The following is a 16,938-nucleotide window of genomic DNA, read 5'->3' on the forward strand; positions in this document are numbered from 1 at the left end:
AAGAAAGATGTTGTATGGGTTATAATTGATAGACTAACGAAGTCGGCTCATTTCATTCTGGTACAGACAGATTACCCTTTTGATAAACTGGTTAACTTGTACATATCTGAAATTTTGAGATTACACGGGGTACCGTTATCAATTATTTTAGATAGGGACCTAAGATCCACTATGAGATTTTGGAAGAAACTACAAGAAGCCTTGGGTGCAAAGTTGAGTTTTAGTATGGTATTCCACCCATAGACTGATAGTCAGTCTGAGTGGACGATTCAGACTCATGAGGACATGTTACAGTGTTACGTCCTTGAATTTCAGGGTAGTTAGGAAAAATACTTGCCTTTGGTGGAATTTGCCTACAATAATAGTTTCTAGATGAGTTTAAAGATGGCACCTTATGAGGCATTGTATGGCCGGAAGTGCTGGACTTCGTTGTATTGGACAGAACTCAAAGAACACCAGATTCACGGAGTTTATTTGTTCAAGGAAATTGAGGAAAAGGTAAAAGTGACACAAAATTTCTTGAAAGCGGCAATGGATAGGCAAAAGTCATATGATGATTTGAAAAGAAAAAAGATTGAGTTTCAAGTTGGAGATAAAGTATTCTTGAAAGTAGCTTCATGGAAAAAGGTTTTGAGATTTGGTTGAAAGGGCAAACTAAGTCCAAGGTTTATCGGACCATATGAGATTACCGAAAGAGTTGGACTATTAGCCTACCGATTAGCGTTGCCTTCCAGGTTAGAAAAGATTCATGATGTAGTCCATGTGTCCATGTTACATAGATATAGATCGGACCCCTCACATGTGGTTTCATCGACTAAAGTTGAAATTAGACTGGATATGACCTATGGTGAAGAACCGGTAAAGATTTTAGCTCGAGAAGTCAAACAGTTGAGGAATAAGAATATAGCCTTGGTGAAAGTTTTATGGCATAGACATGGAGTGGAAGAAGCCACATGGGAACTTGAAGAAGCCATGAGAAGTCAATATCCGAATCTGTTTACTGGTAAGACTTTCGAGGTTGAAAGTCCTTAAGCAGGAGAAATGTAACATCCCAAAAATTGGGCCTAGTCAGAATAGTGGTTTCGGGACCATAAATTTGACATTAAAATATTTGTTTTATGATTATTATGAGGTCTAGGATATGAAAATAAGCATGTGTTAAAGTTTCATGATGAAGTTCTAAGTATAAGCTGCCCAATTGGTAATTAGGGACCAAATTGAATAAGTTGTAAAATTTTGGTTCTAGAAGCAATTTGTATGAAATTTCTTCAAATTATTAATTAGAAGGTCTTAAAGAGTAATTTTTCTAATTTCTAAGTTTTTGGACAAAAATGGACATGTATAGAAAATTTTGAAAGGTTATTAAGGAAGGGCATTTTGGTCATTTGGTAATAAACTAAATAAAAAGGGAAAATGAAAGAAAAAATTAGCCAATTTTCTTCTCCATGCTGTCGAAAATTGAAGGGTCTCCATAGCTATGGTTTTCAACATTTTTAAGCTCAATAGTAAGTACTCCCTAGCCCTGTTTTTAACGTTCTTCGTATTTTTGAGATCTTCGTAACATGCTCTATCTATTTCTACCCATATTTCTAGTTAGGGTTCATGTTTAGAAATTTACCCATGCATGAGATGCTTGTGTTTTGATGATTTGTGGAGGAATATGAGAGTTTAGAGGATGGTAAACAACTTTTACTAAGTAGTTTTTCATTGAAATGGCTTAAAGGACCATTTTGTAACAGTTGTAAAAATGGGTAGAAAAATGTGAAATGAAAGAAAATGTGGGCTGATTTAAGCAAGAAAAATATTCGGCTAGGCTTGGATAACCTAGAAATTTCATGCATTTCATTATACGAGCCTAGGGACTAAATTGTAAAAGTAAGAACGGTTAAGGGCAAAATGGTCATTTTTCCTAGGGGCAAAATTTAGGCGTAAATTGAAAAATGTGAGGTATTAATAATTTATTTTTACTAATGTAGACCCCGAGGAAACAATTCTGGAGGTCGACCGTGGAAACGAAAAGTTTCGGAATAACTAAAATACGAACCCGAAGCAATTACCAGGTAAGTTCATGTAACTCGAAGTAAACTCTTAATATATTTAAAATGTATATTCTTGAATGCATGATAATTTAGATATTCGCTGCATGATAATACATGAAATGTGATAGTATAATTTAAAAAGAGAATTGAAGATCCTGATTGAATAAAAAGAGATATTTGATGGATTTCTCGAAATTGACGGTAAAAAGGATCTAGCCCGGACGGGTGTTCCTTTAGTGATCGAGCCTCTTGAAGAATAAGTGTGCTGAAATGGATTTAGCCCGGACGGGTAATCCGATTAGGATCTGAATTTAGCCTGGACTGGTAATTCAGATCCAAAATCATAGGAGTATATGTCATTGTAAGAGATTTAGCCTGGACTGATAATCCCGACATTACTCTATGAGTTTTATTACGGGGGATTTAGCCTGGACTGGTAATCCTGCCGTAAAAGTAAGGTTCACAGGAGTGCGTATTTAAAATGATCACTTAACACGATTTGACGTTAGATGAGATATCCATCGAGATTTCGAGAAGTTTAATAGGATTAAAATGAGGAACGAAAATAGAAATGCTTAAAATGATGAGCTCATCTAAGATTAATGCTATAATGTACTTGTATAAGACTAAAATACTACACTTAGGGCACCAGACCTAACAGTTACATATTGTAGAAGTTGTATAACCAACGAACCAACTTTTGGTTCTTTATTTATTTAAATGCAAACTTTTACTTGCATCAATGTATACGAGTGACACAAACATAGTCCATCGTCTACTCAGGATTAAGGTATGCCACACTATGAATGTCACAGAAGAATAAATCCATAAATAGATCTAGGATCTATTCTACTTGGGTCCTATTCGATGTATTGTCAGTTCAATTAGTCACATCTATGCCTCTATCTTCTTGGAGTTATTCGCTTCAATGCTCGAGACAGAGTATCTTCCCAATTGGATTTGAAAGATGACATGTTAGTCTTTCAATCAGTTTGCTCATTTTCGATTAGACTAAGGACATGTTTAGGTTCATCTACCAATACAAGTTGTCTTTCTATATTATGATTCAACCACATAATACCATTTAGTATTTGTTAAACATTAGATAACAAATGAGTCAACATTTGCTTCTAGTTTCTTTGCATGAAAAATCATTGAGCACAATATACAAATGGTATTAATGTAATTAATGAATATTTTGTAAAACTAATTTTTTCGAAAAGTACAAGTATACAAAACGAATATACTACACTAAGGGCGCCAAATCCAATAGAAATACCCTCGTATCAATCAAAACTGAATATGTACATTAAATGCCCCAAACCCTCCTATCTAGATAAACCTTTAATCCAAATACATTAATAACTTTGGCATTATCAAAATCTTGACATAATATTCGAGTCAAATCAAAATATTCAATGCATATGATGTACATCATCCCTTACAACATATTCTCTGAGTCATGGTGACATTTGTGTTTTTGAGCTAATTGATATATGAATTTAATACCACCACAAAAATTAATTTATCAAGATGACAAATGTCAAATTAGTAAAATCATATAGGAATTGTATTCTATGCAAATAAACCATTTCCCTTAACCCTAAAGTTCAAACCTAAAATTTTTATTTAGTGAAATGTATTTTAATTTTAGATTTGGGTTTTTTATGGGGGCATTTCAACCTTAAACTCTAAATATTAATATTAAATTTATGATTTAAGGATTAGAGAAATGAGTTAAGGTTTAGAGAATAAATATTTTTGTTGGATGACCAATGAGGAAGTGCCAACTCAAGTATTTATAGACTTCTTAAACCCTAAACTCAATAACCTTAAATGAAAATTTTACAAAAGATGCCTCAACATGTATGGGTGACGAGTTCTTTATATATTCCACCAGAGATTGTCTTAGTGAAGAATATTCAAATAGTTTATCGACCTTGACACTTTTTGGATTCAAGGTTAGTGTAGTGTCATTTTAACTTAATGCAATGATTGCAATACACAAGTGTCTAGTTTAGGCCAACAAATAGTAAAACCTTAAACCCTAATATATATATGTAATGACTTGATTTTAGCCGGTGTTGAAAATGCGATTATGAAGTAAAATTCCATAAATCAAGTTAATGAAATTATGTATAGATGGATTTAGTGTATATCATTGGACTATCGAGTAATTAAATCAAGAAATTCGTTAATTATATTAAAACGAATAAATTTTAAAATTGCAATTGCTATTGATTTATAATTTATAAAATGTAAAAGGGCTTATATAGTAATTTTAACAAGGTTTTAAATGCAATATACCCATAGTAAAAGTTTGATTAATGGCTAAGCTTAATCTTAGCCATTAAATTCCACCAAGTTAATGAAATCAAATCATAGCTATTCATTTAAAACTTAATTAAGCTTAACTAAATACTAATTATATATATAATATGAGTGGGAGAGAGAATGTTCATCATCTTCTTCTATGTTTTGCCATCCAAGTTAAAGAAGAAAAAAAGAAAATTGTGGTTGTTCTTCTTACCATAGTCATTTTAAATTTCTTAAGGAAACCCATCTCTTTATTTTTTTTTATGAATTATTGATTATGGTAGGTTGGTTTATTCAACGCAAGTACTAGATTTCTCAATTGTTGATATTTATTCCAAATGCCATTGTTAAATTTGGTGGGATTAAAGCTTAAAAGTGATGAATTGTAGATAATTAGCTTTAGATTATGATAAGTGCATGTTGAAAAATTATGGGAAGTGCTGAATTAAGCTTATATTTGAGTTAAGATTTATAGATAATTTTATGATATTAGGGGTAAAATTGAATAAACTAAAAGTTGTTGAAAAATGTCACTATAGATTTAAAGAATGATGTCTCTAGTGAATGAATATGAAGTAGGATTTAGATTGATAAAATCGAAAGATTTAATGTTTTTGGATATTAGGGCTTAGAAGGATTAAATTGAATAATTTTCAATCTATGAATTAGTGATGTGTTTCAAGTGAAATTAATGTTGTTTTCATTATTGGAATTACCAAACAAAGCTAACGACAAAGACAAGATGTCGAGGAGTAAAGGAAAGACGAAGACCGTAGACAAGTAACTCTATTTTGATTTGCGCTTTTGTGTCTTTGAGTTCAATATATAGCTTGTTAAGTAATAACTTGATTAAGGTAACACAACAACTTGTCTCATGTTTGGTAAGTCCTATATGTTATGATGAATGGTTATAATATGATGAAAATTTATATATTTGCATTTATATAGTGTTTTAAAATAAAAGAAAAAAGGCTATGAGATGAACGTGATAATGATAAGTCAAAAGTATGTGTACATGTGAAATTGATATGTGAATGATGTGAATTGCCATATTAATTGTATATGAAATATGAATACGTAGTAATGATATATAATGGTATGCAAATGATTTGAGAATGATATGATTTTGCTATGTAACAGTTTATATGATGTGAAACCTATACACTTTGAAACACTGAATACCCTATTAGCGGCCTTGAGTAGAGTTGGGTATAGTTGGCATGCCATAAGATTAGTATATGATATTTACTTTAGCTTCTACCGATGAGGCACAGAGCGCACATTATTTTGAACATACCGATGAGGTGCTAGGCACACTTATATATATATATTACTTTGATTTATACCGATAAGGCATGGAACACATATTAATTTGAACGTATCAATGACGTAATGATGTGCCAGTTATATTAGTGTGATGGTTAGTTAATCCGTATATCCGTTTTGAGTCTATTTTCAATTAATAGGAATTATAAACCATATGATATGCTAAATGAATTTGGACATTGAATGTCAAATGTTAATTAAGAAAAATGCATATTAATATTTATGTATTGAAAATTAGCATGTTAAAGACCATGCAATTCAAGAATTATGAGCCACGAGGGTCGATATAGTTATAAAACAAATCAATGGATTTGGTTGTGAAAGGAGAAGATGAATATATGTATATGAAATGCCTATTGAATCATGAAATTGTGATATCAACAGTAATATGAGAATCCCATATGGTTATTAATGAAATTGAAATAGTATCAATGTTATGCTTAAATTTAATTGTTGATACTAAACATGCTAGTATATGACATGAAGGGCATAATGAGATGATGTTAAACAGGTCTTAACTCGAGCATGGATTTGGTATGAAAGTTTAGCAATGAACTTGAGACAAGGATACCTTAATATGCACTTGTTTAAAAATGATTTTATATTTAATTTATATGTTTAAATTTGAATATACATTGTTTTCAAAGTATGTTAGCACCACTGAGCTCTTTTGCATAGTGTGTGGATTTGTTTATTTCCATGCACAAGTTCGATTAGGTCTTTTGGGTTTCAAACCTCAGCTCAATAATCTTAGAATCAGAAGTTGAATGCTAAAATAGAGTCTACATGTACCTATTGTCGTAACTTAGTTTTTTTTAGTCAATTATGATGCCTTGGTATCTTCTATGCTTCAAAAAATGTAATTTAAGCTTGTTCTATGATCATATAATTGTTTGAGGATATGATTATGTGATTCAGATCAGATGCATGATCTTACACTAATGTTATGTTATGTGTCATTGGTTGTTTCCAAGTCAAGTAGGTGAAATTGAAGTATGAAATTGGTAAAGTGATGTTCATGTTTGAATTCATATGTTTGAAGGTGTTTAAAGATGCTTGAATGATGTTTAAAACTTGTTTTTGGTGTCTCATAATGTTTGGGAATGATTTGGTATTTATTGGAGAGTTTTTGGGTCATTTTTTGGTCCCAACAAACTTATTTTGGTACAAGTGGTCAAATGTATCAATAGAAACAAGTTAGTAGTCAAAATGAACAGCAGCGAGGACTTCTACCAGTAGAATTCTAGACTTGTATTGATACAAGTATGTTAGACAAGGGTTCCTCCCCTATTTTGACTCTTTTTGACCCTCGAAGACCCAAACTTGCTCCCGATCATCCCCGTATACCTAGAACTCAATTATAATGATTCAAAAGTGTTTTAAGTGACTTGTAATTGTTTATAGACCATATGAATATTTTTTAAATTTAATTAATTGATACTTGTATTAATATTGAATGAATATGAGGTTAGTTTGAGTTGCTTCGACAACAAATGTGGTATCTCATATACAAACCTGACGATCAGGTCGAGGTGTTACAATAAAACCCCAACCCTAAATTGATACAAATACCTCTTCACACCCATAGGTAGCAAGGTCAATCTTCTTTTTTAGAGCTCCCTTTTTCAGAGATTCATAATGTTTGCAACTATTTTAAAGGACTATGCACTAAGCTCAACATTATTAGGTGTCAAGTTTAGTGTATTGTGCATCATGAATCATGGTTGTCGAATTTACTGATATTTTTACCTTGTAAATAAGCTTTAAACCCTTAACCATTTGTCAGTAATAATAAATCAAAAACCCTTTTAAACCCTAAACTGTTTCCTTAGACACTTAATCATAAATGAAAGCATTCAATAAATTCTATCATAATTATTTTCCTCCATTTTTTTGTTTACAATACTTTGGTCGAGGATTTTGACTTGACTCTCTTGATTTGAATACTTTTCACGAATGTGGACTTTCATAAATGATGAATCATTATTCCTATTTATGGTAGGACTAGAGGATGTCTTTATACTCGATTAATGCTTCAACACTTTTTGATGTCTTTTCTTACAAAAGGATTTGGATCAAAAGAGTCGAATATGCCTTCGATTGAAGCTAGCCCTTGACCTAACATGTAACAGCTTGATTTTCAGTGGTGTCAAAAATGGTGGTTTCGAACCACAACTCCGACGTATCGGTCCATAAATATTAATTATTTAATATTTACGAGGTTATTAATGTCATATTAAATTTTGGTTATAAACTTTTATCGTTTAAATAGTTAATTAAGTAAAAAGGGATAAATTGTAAAAACTGTAAATGTTAACTGCTATCAGTGTAAAGGTTAAATAATTATAGAGTGAGGAAGAAATGGACTATTATAGGAATTAGACCATCATTGAAATTAGTGGACATTAATGTACTTATAACTATTGAAGTTGGAACATAATTAAAAAGGGTAAAAATATAAATTAGTAAATAAGTATAATTAAACTAAAACATGTGAAAATAATTATCATCTTCCTCATTTCAATTGCTAATCGAAACCTTAAGAAAAATAAAGAGAACTACGGTTAAGCTTTGGTTTTTTGATTCAGTAAGTAAATCTTGCTCGTTTTTAGTAATTTTTATATTTTTTAGCTCGTATTCGCTTGATTTAGCTAACCCAAGGACTAATTTGCAAAACTGTTAAATGTTTTAGATTGTGCCATTGATGAGTTTGAGTTATTCTTGAAATTTTATGGAATATTATTGATTTTGTTTTTTAGATAGAACTATCTTGTAAAGTAGTTTTTGATGATTTTAAGGTTTAAGGACTAAATTGTTAAAATGATAAAATTACAAAGACTTGATAAGAAATAATTACAAATATGGGCTGTATTAAGGTCATTAAATATTTGGATAGATTGGGATTTGAGCGGAAATGGTTAATTTACTTGTTTAGGGCTTAGGGACTAAATTGAATAAAAGTGAAAAGTTGAGGAAAATTTTGTAAAATGTCGAAAAGGACTTAATTGCATAAAATTATTAAGTTTTACTGTTGATCTAGTTAATTGAATGAAATTTTTACTGTAGATCAAGAACATGTTGACAGACGTGAAAAGGAAAAAGTAGCAGAGTAGTCCCTGTACTTCGATATTTTTGCAAACCAATCCTTTAGATTCGTAGGTTTATTTATAATTCTAATGATTATTATATTATATGATAAAATAATTTTTATTAAATGTTATATTGTACAATAGTATGATCTTGAAAACGAGCGAATCCATTGATTATAATGAATGTTTGCTCAAATAAGCATTATCCATTGAGTAAACTAAATAAGATTTTCTATACTAATAATTGGACACAAACAATGAAATAAAAATGCTCCGAGTATTATTCATTGATGGAAGTTGTGATCGGGAATTTCATTACCTAAATACAAAATTTGATTTATCATGTTTAAGTTGGAAAAAATTATTGATTATTCAAACAAACTTACTAAGCTTTATGTAAGCTTACATGTATTTGGTTCATTTTTGTAGATTACGTTTTTGTGGGCTCGAAAGATCGAATTAGTATGAGAAATCACACTATTCAGAAATCCTTGGTAGACTTTAATTTTGATTTGGTATATATGGCATGTAATAGGACCCCTTTTGGATATGTTGTATTAATATTTAGTTTTGTACAAGTTTACATTTTAGCTTGTGTTGTTATGTTTGATTAACTCATCGGAAATATGCATGTTTTTTCCTAAGTTGAGATTGTTGGTCAAGAATGAAATATATTGACAATATGTTGAATTATGGTATGAAATGAAATAGATGCTTTTGATGTATAACTTGTGTCTTGTATATGCAACTTTAGAAGTGAAATATTATGAAGTGTATTGTGGTGTCAATGATGGCACATTGGTTAGGCATATAGGTTGATTTCTTGAAATGTTTGAGTGTTATTGAATATGGTTGTTGGCTTATAAAGTTGTGTAATTGAATGTGTTTAGGTACCTAAGAAAATGGGTGAAAAATGAGCATGATTTGGGTCAATTTTGGGCCCACACAGTCTGTGACATGGACTATCACATAGCCATATGTCACACACAGACAACACATACGAGTGTGTGCCCTGAGCGTGTTTAGGTGTAATTTTTACACGGGCTGACACACGGCCTACAACACGGCTGTGTAACCCAACATCAAATGTTACACGAACTAGCACACAGCCAACGACACGGTCGTGTGACATTATTTCGAATGTTACACGGGCCAGCACATGGCCAGCGACACAACCGTGTGGCGACATTTTGAAAGGTACACGGTCTAGGACACGGTTGGCCATACAACCATGTCTTTGTACCTCACGGTCTGGGTAGTGTCATACAACCAGGCCACACGACCGTGTGACCCTTGTTTTGGAAATTTTCAAAATTTCCCTGAATATTCTGATTTGTTCTGATTTTATCCCTGAATGTTCGTAATTTATTTTTAGAGCTACGAAGGCTGGAGTTAAGACCCGTACATATATGATTTATTTTATATTGACTCTTATCTAAATTTATGAAATAAATTTTATGGTTAGTTGCTAATTGAAATAAAATGTTCCAACTTGTATGATAACACTCTGTAACCCTATTTCGATAACGGAACGGGATATGGGCGTTACATAACAAGGGATTAAAGGTAGAATATGGTGTAGTAAAATAAATTGAAGGTCATTTATCCAATGTGTTAATTTAAGATTAAACATTCAAGGTTTGGGGTTTAGGGTTAGTCTTGAGGGATTCTCGTAAGGGAAACAAGTTAAGAGTTCTTAATGCTTCGAAAAGCAGTAAAAATAACTTGGATGAAAGATTCATTACTCAACACATGTTCTGTTACTTGACAATCGTCTTCATGGATTTATGGTTTAGGGAAATGAGTTAAGGCTTTTCAATGAGGGTGGAATTTTTAGTAGGTTTGTTCGAAAGCATGAGCACTTTTAAAAAGTTATTTGCTTTTAGAATAAATTAAATAAGGTGATTAGGGTTTAGGTCACAACTTTTTGAGGGTTTCTTCACCTTCTTGGATGATCTAAAGTTACCAAGTATTCAAATGTTAGAGATGAAAGAAATGGGTTAATAAAGTTATGCTATATGTGTTTTAGGGTTTATGCTACTGATGTTATGGATAAACCTCAATATCTATAAATGGTTCCTGGGTATACATTGATCTTTATGCTTATTTGTTCCTTAGACCAAGACATCCATAGAATAGGAAGAATAAACTAGGAAGTCAAAAATTAAGAATTAGGGAAATGGGTTAAGCTTGTGGTTGTATGGATTAAATTTTGGCATAAAGTATTGTGGTGACCTAGATCATCTAAGTGATTATATTTGCGGCGTGGACCAATCAGTGGTATGGATCATTTATGTGGAAGCCAACAGTTTAGCTCTAAGGAATTAGGGATATAAGTCATAATGTAGGGGGTTGAATCATCAGTAACTTTAGAAGGCAAAAAAATGTAGATACAACATAGATTGCTCTAGGGATCAACGGGCTATGTTATTTCCAGAGTTTGACATAAATCAAATGATAATAAAACATTGCAGTGATCGGTGACACCTATGAATTAAAATAAGTTTGTCCAGGAACAATATTAATAAAAGAATGGAGTTTGGAAGATGAAGCAAGATTTTTTTAGGGTAATTATGAGATATTGATCCAATTGGAAGATGAAACATCATCTTATCTCTTTTGTAAAAAAAGGAAATTGAAAGCAGTAAATGATTCACATAGAATTTGGGCTGGCAGTGATTGGGATTGATGGATGTATGTTTTCCACTCCTCCCTAAAAGAAAGAAAAATTTGGGTCTCAACTTCTTGAAAATTGTGATCAAGCTTCTGTCATCAGCCAATATTTATTCTTGTGGACCCTTCCCAGCTAGTACCATTTAATATGTAAATATGAACTAAATGGTAATGGAGGCATGAAAAGAAGAAATAAAAAAAAAAGATAAAGTAGTAGAAGAAGAGACAAGAAGAGAAAGATAAAAAACAAAAAACTAAAGAATTAGGATAAAGTGTGGTGGAGTGTGGAATAAAGGCAGGGATAAATAAAGAATAAAGTGGTTTCAATAATAATTTAATAAAGGTCAGACTATGTTTCAATCTTTTCTCCAACTAATTTGTGAATCAAAAAAGAACAACCAACTTTGCATCTCTACCCACTGTTTCAAATAACCTATAATTTCATACCCCTTTTCTTTTCAATTTCTTTATATAACTATTACTAATTAACAGAGTAGAAAATATATTTGAAATCTAAGTGGATTTGACTCTTAATATCGGAGATTAAATAAAAAAATCGTTTAGATTTTGATTTATAAATTTATGACATTTAAAATTAGTTAATAAAAAAATTAAATTATAAAAAAAAGAGTAATGAGAGCTTTCGATTGGTACAAGTATAATGTATAGAGAAGACCATATAATAATAATTTTTATAATCCAGTGACTGAAATAAAAAATTTTAAATAGTTTAAAATTATTTTATAATTTTTTTAAGTTAAATAACTAAAATATAAATTTACTAATAATTTAATAATTTTAAGATATTATATGTAATTTTACAAAATTCAATTATACTCCTATTTAAAATCTTGATATGGTTTAAAAAGGAAACAGAAAAAAACAAAATGGGATCCTTCATAATAAATCATTCACATGATAAGTATGTCACCTCCCAATTAACTCCACATTTATTATAGATAAGATTCAGATATCACCCTTTAGTCCCTTCTTTTTAAATGTCTTCAATTAATTAACAGAAGTTAACTTAAACCCTAATTTTGCTATATATAATCAAAAAAGAGGAAAGAAAAAACTTCAATCAAAAGAGAGCCAAAGGCATGGGCAAAATTGTGTGTTTATGCTTGTGCTTGAATGTCTATTTTCTGAAGCAAAGTTCAGCTAAATTTATTTAAAGAAACAAAAAAGAAAAAAAGGTTTAAAATTTTGTAATTAAATGATTCATAATTTTGATACTATGAGAAGGGGGATGGGAATAGCTCTCTCTCTCTCTCTCTCATATTCATTCCATTGTGGTGTCTGCACACTCTGACACACTGCTCTCTAAATGGCGTAAACTTGATGGCTGATAGTGCAAGCAAAGCAAGCACCTTAATTCACTTTTTTTTTTTTTTTGCTTTATTTTTATCTCTCAACTCACTTAAACAGACTATTCCTCTTGTCTTTCTCTCTGTCTTCTTCTTTTTAGCCTTCACTACTTGTATAACCCACCTGTTTGTAGCGTCCTTCACTACCAAATCCTTCCTCTCAATAACTCTTTTTTTCTTCTCCTCTTTCTCCTTCACCACCCTTGTTCTACCCTTTTTTCATTTCCTTTTTTTTTTTAATTTCTTTAAGATCAAACCCTCTATTCTCTTTGCTTTATTGATTGCCATTGTTCTCTCATCCCTGGGTCGTCTTCACTTTTATTAATTTCCATATCTAGAGTGAATAGAAAATAAAAGAGAAAAGACATTGTTGTATCAATATTAGTTTAGTAAGTGAGTAAGAGACTGATCTTCCTTTCTCTTCTTACAGCCATCATTTTCCTAATTTCCAAGGGAGACATTGAGTCAACACACACTTTGCCTTGTTCCTCTCCTTTTCTTTTTGTTTTCTCTTCTTTCCCAGTTGACCCTAGACTTATGAGAACAATAGGATGGGAGATAATTCAAAGTCTAGGTGGTTCTATTGTTGACTCTTTTATTTTTTTCATTTGTCCTTCCCATCATCAATCCAAATCTGCCTTACTCTCTGATAGATACACCATACCCTAACCCTCTCTCTAACCTGCTTCTCAAATAACCTGATATATAGCCAAAGTTTTTATTTATAACCGCGTAGTGGGTCATCCTTCTCCCTTTGTCTCCTTTTTCTTTGTTTAAGTTAATATTATTGTTTGGTTATGGGGTTTGGGCATTCACGAAACAAGGGTTTTTCAGACTCAGTGCCAAGGATTGATAGGATAGAATATTGTTTTTCTATTCTTGTGCTGTGCAAGAGTTGACAAGCTGTCCACAAAACTCCTAGGATTTAGGATTTAATAAACAAAGGAAGCAAGCATAGATCTTTTATTTTCTAATCATTTTTGGCCTCCTGCCCTAACACTACTCCAACCTTGTCAGTCTCCTCCTCTTTTGGTCTTCAAAGTCCTTGCACAATAAGGAAAGCACAAATAAAATACATAATACCTAGAAATGGAACTTTCCAATCAAGAAGGAGAGATCCCAATTCCTTTGAACAGTACATATGGTGGGGGACATGGGCATGGGCACGGGCATGGGCACGGGCACGGGCACGGGCACGGGCACATGATCCATCATGATCCTGCTGCACCCCACAACCATATCATACCTTCTTCAGCACCCCCAATTCTTTCCAATGGACCTTCCTCCTTGTCCACAAACCTAGACGATCATGTGCCCTACAAGAAAGCGGTGAGGTACAGAGAGTGCCTCAAGAACCATGCAGCAGCCATGGGGGGCAATGCCATAGATGGATGTGGTGAGTTCATGCCCAGTGGAGAGGAGGGTACCATTGAAGCCCTGAATTGCTCAGCCTGTAACTGCCATAGGAACTTCCACAGAAAAGAAATTGAAGGTGAGCCCTCTTCATTTGACTGTTACCCGTTGCATAGTCCACATCTCAGCAGCAGGGTTGGAAGGAAACTCATCTTAGGTCACCACAAGAGTATCCTACCACCTGAGGCTCTAGGGTACCCCACAGGTACTCTTATACACTCAAGAGCAGCACCAACACCCCACCAGATGATAATGTCCTACAACATGGGCTCCCTCCCTTCAGAGTCGGATGAACAGCCCGAAGATGGTGGTGGGGTAGCGGGGAGCAGGCCACTCCAGCTGATGAAGAAAAGGTTCAGGACAAAGTTCACCCAGGAACAAAAGGAGAAAATGCTTAACTTCGCAGAGAAAGTAGGGTGGAAAATCCAAAAGCAAGAAGAAGCAGTGGTGCAACAGTTCTGCCAAGAGATTGGGGTGAAGAGAAGAGTCCTCAAGGTGTGGATGCACAACAACAAGCACAACCTAGCCAGGAAAAACCCTTGTAATTCCACCGCCAACGCCACTGCTGCTGCTCCTACTACCACTGCTGCATGACTATGATGATCAAAGTCAAAACGCCAATTTAATCAGTATCTCTCCTCTTCAGTCCTTCTTAGTAATTTGTGTCTCATTTTCATTTCCTTCCACTATATATCTAGCTTCATAATTAGCTAGCTTAATCATTTTGTCTGGTTTGGTTTGGTTCCTTGGGTGTGTGTTTCTTGCTTATAGTGGTTGTGGGGTGTGCAGTGGTAGATTAGGCAAATTAAGAAAAGAATAAAAAAGTGTCCAAGACGAGTTTCGGTTAACATTAGTAATTATTTGACTCATGTTTTTGCAAATATCCATGCATGCACGGATGTAATTCAGCTTTCTTAATATATTATCATTTTTATTACAATATAATATCTGGAGATTTAACTTGTTTTACATCTTCTGCTACACTATATACGGTACGTCTTGGTGAGTCTGAACTCTGAAAAGTAACATATTTATTTCCTGTGATAAAATTAAAGTACCTTTCCTCCCTCCCTGAAAACGAAGATACATGTTTGTTTGGTTCTGAAAGATGCAATAGTTTTATGTTTACTTAATAATAAAATTATCAGTAAACCAACCCACCAATCAGAGCTTCCATATTTTGCCCTTTCCATGAAACTTGGGATTGTCTTTTTGCTTATGGACGCTGTGTACTTGCTTCTAATCATTAAAACTGTTCTAATTAAGTTGTGCACGTTTCATTTTGAGACCTTTACTTATTTTATTTCACCATACCATGCTTTCTCTCAAATTTCAACGAAAGTTATCCACTTCTGTTATTGCTAAAATCTAAAGAATACATTATTATTTCATTTGCTTTAATAATTGTGGGGTTTGCTGAAAAAAAAATCTAGTTTCGACATGTTTTCATCATTTTTTTCCTTTTTTTCGCTTTTTAAAGATTTTGTTGAAAATGAATTTTGATGTTCATCAATAATCGAGAGAAATATGTTTGAAAAACCTTTTCTTATGTTGTTGTTTATATATATTATCATCTGATTTTGTAAAGTATTGATATGTTAGTATTTAATTATATATATATATTTACATTTATATAATTATTTTTTATTAAAAAATATAAAATTATTAAAAATAAGTTCAGAATACATCTGGACAACATAATGTTTAGGTTCATTTAAATTTTTGGATATTCAGTTGTTCAAACTCATTCTGGACGTGAAATATTTTTTTTATAAATTGATAAAATTTGAAGATTTTTATTTTTATTTTTATTAATGTTTATCATGTCTCATAATATGAGAATGCAAGTGTCTTTGTATTATTGATGGTTACTACCACATCATCATATTCTAACAATATTATAGCATAAATTTCAAAGTAAATGACATATTTCAAATTTAGGTACCATTTAAATCCAAAAACAAGTTTAAAACCAACTAGGTACAAGTGACTAAATTCCTAAGGGCAAAGTGCCTATTTACTAATATTTATTAATGATACCATTAAGCAAAATTGAATAGGAGACTTTAAAGGCTCAACTTCAGATAAACCTATTAAGGAGTGAGTCAGGTTGCAACTTGGGTTGAAAAAAAATTTACTTGATTCCACTTGGCTTGTTGGCATGTTTTATTGCTAATATAATATATTTTTTAAAAAATATTTTATAGTAATATTTATGTATTTAGAATTAAATTTAAATAAAAAAAATTTGTATTATTGAAAATTGTCTATTATGAGAGCCGTTACATGAATTGTTGTTAGGTTATTGGAACAATTTATATAATACTTGAGAACAACAGTTCAAGAACAATGAACACAAAGCACATAAAAAATTGTTTACATAATTCGGTGAATACACTTACATCTATGGGGCATCACCAAAGAATGATCCACCATTAAATTAATGTAATAACCACCGATTTAAGCATGACGAATCCTAATACTATTGTAACCTCAGTATTGTACATTTCTAATTGAACACATATAGTAACTCCTTATTCTCAAACACTTTTCTATTGTAGGCAACAAAATGTTTTTCTTACAAAAAAAAATCTATAATGAAGATTGAAAATCATGAACCCAAGATATTTGGAATGAAAGAAGTGAAAAATGAATAAAATAATTTCAACAAGTGAGAACACGAAAAAACCTCGAGAATTTTTAGTGTTAGAATTC

General features: G+C 32.1%; 1 protein-coding gene across 2 annotated transcripts; it reads left to right on the top strand.

The window, feature by feature from the left end:
• The first annotated feature begins 12,872 nt into the window (after nucleotides 1-12,872).
• LOC107896660 (zinc-finger homeodomain protein 4) lies at nucleotides 12,873-15,190 on the top strand. 2 transcript variants are annotated; one of them, XM_041079030.1, is made up of 2 exons: nucleotides 12,873-13,970; nucleotides 14,001-15,190. In XM_041079030.1, exons 1-2 carry the CDS (start codon nucleotides 13,900-13,902, stop codon nucleotides 14,815-14,817), a joined length of 888 nt encoding a protein of 295 aa, XP_040934964.1. In that variant the 5' UTR covers nucleotides 12,873-13,899; the 3' UTR covers nucleotides 14,818-15,190. The 2 variants fall into 2 exon arrangements, with proteins under 2 accessions (XP_040934964.1, XP_040934963.1); XM_041079029.1 differs by having other exon boundaries at nucleotides 12,873-13,965; nucleotides 13,996-15,190.
• Nucleotides 15,191-16,938: the final 1,748 nt, after the last annotated feature.

The sequence above is a fragment of the Gossypium hirsutum genome, chromosome A10 (assembly GCF_007990345.1).
Source record: "Gossypium hirsutum isolate 1008001.06 chromosome A10, Gossypium_hirsutum_v2.1, whole genome shotgun sequence".
NCBI lineage: Eukaryota > Viridiplantae > Streptophyta > Magnoliopsida > Malvales > Malvaceae > Gossypium > Gossypium hirsutum.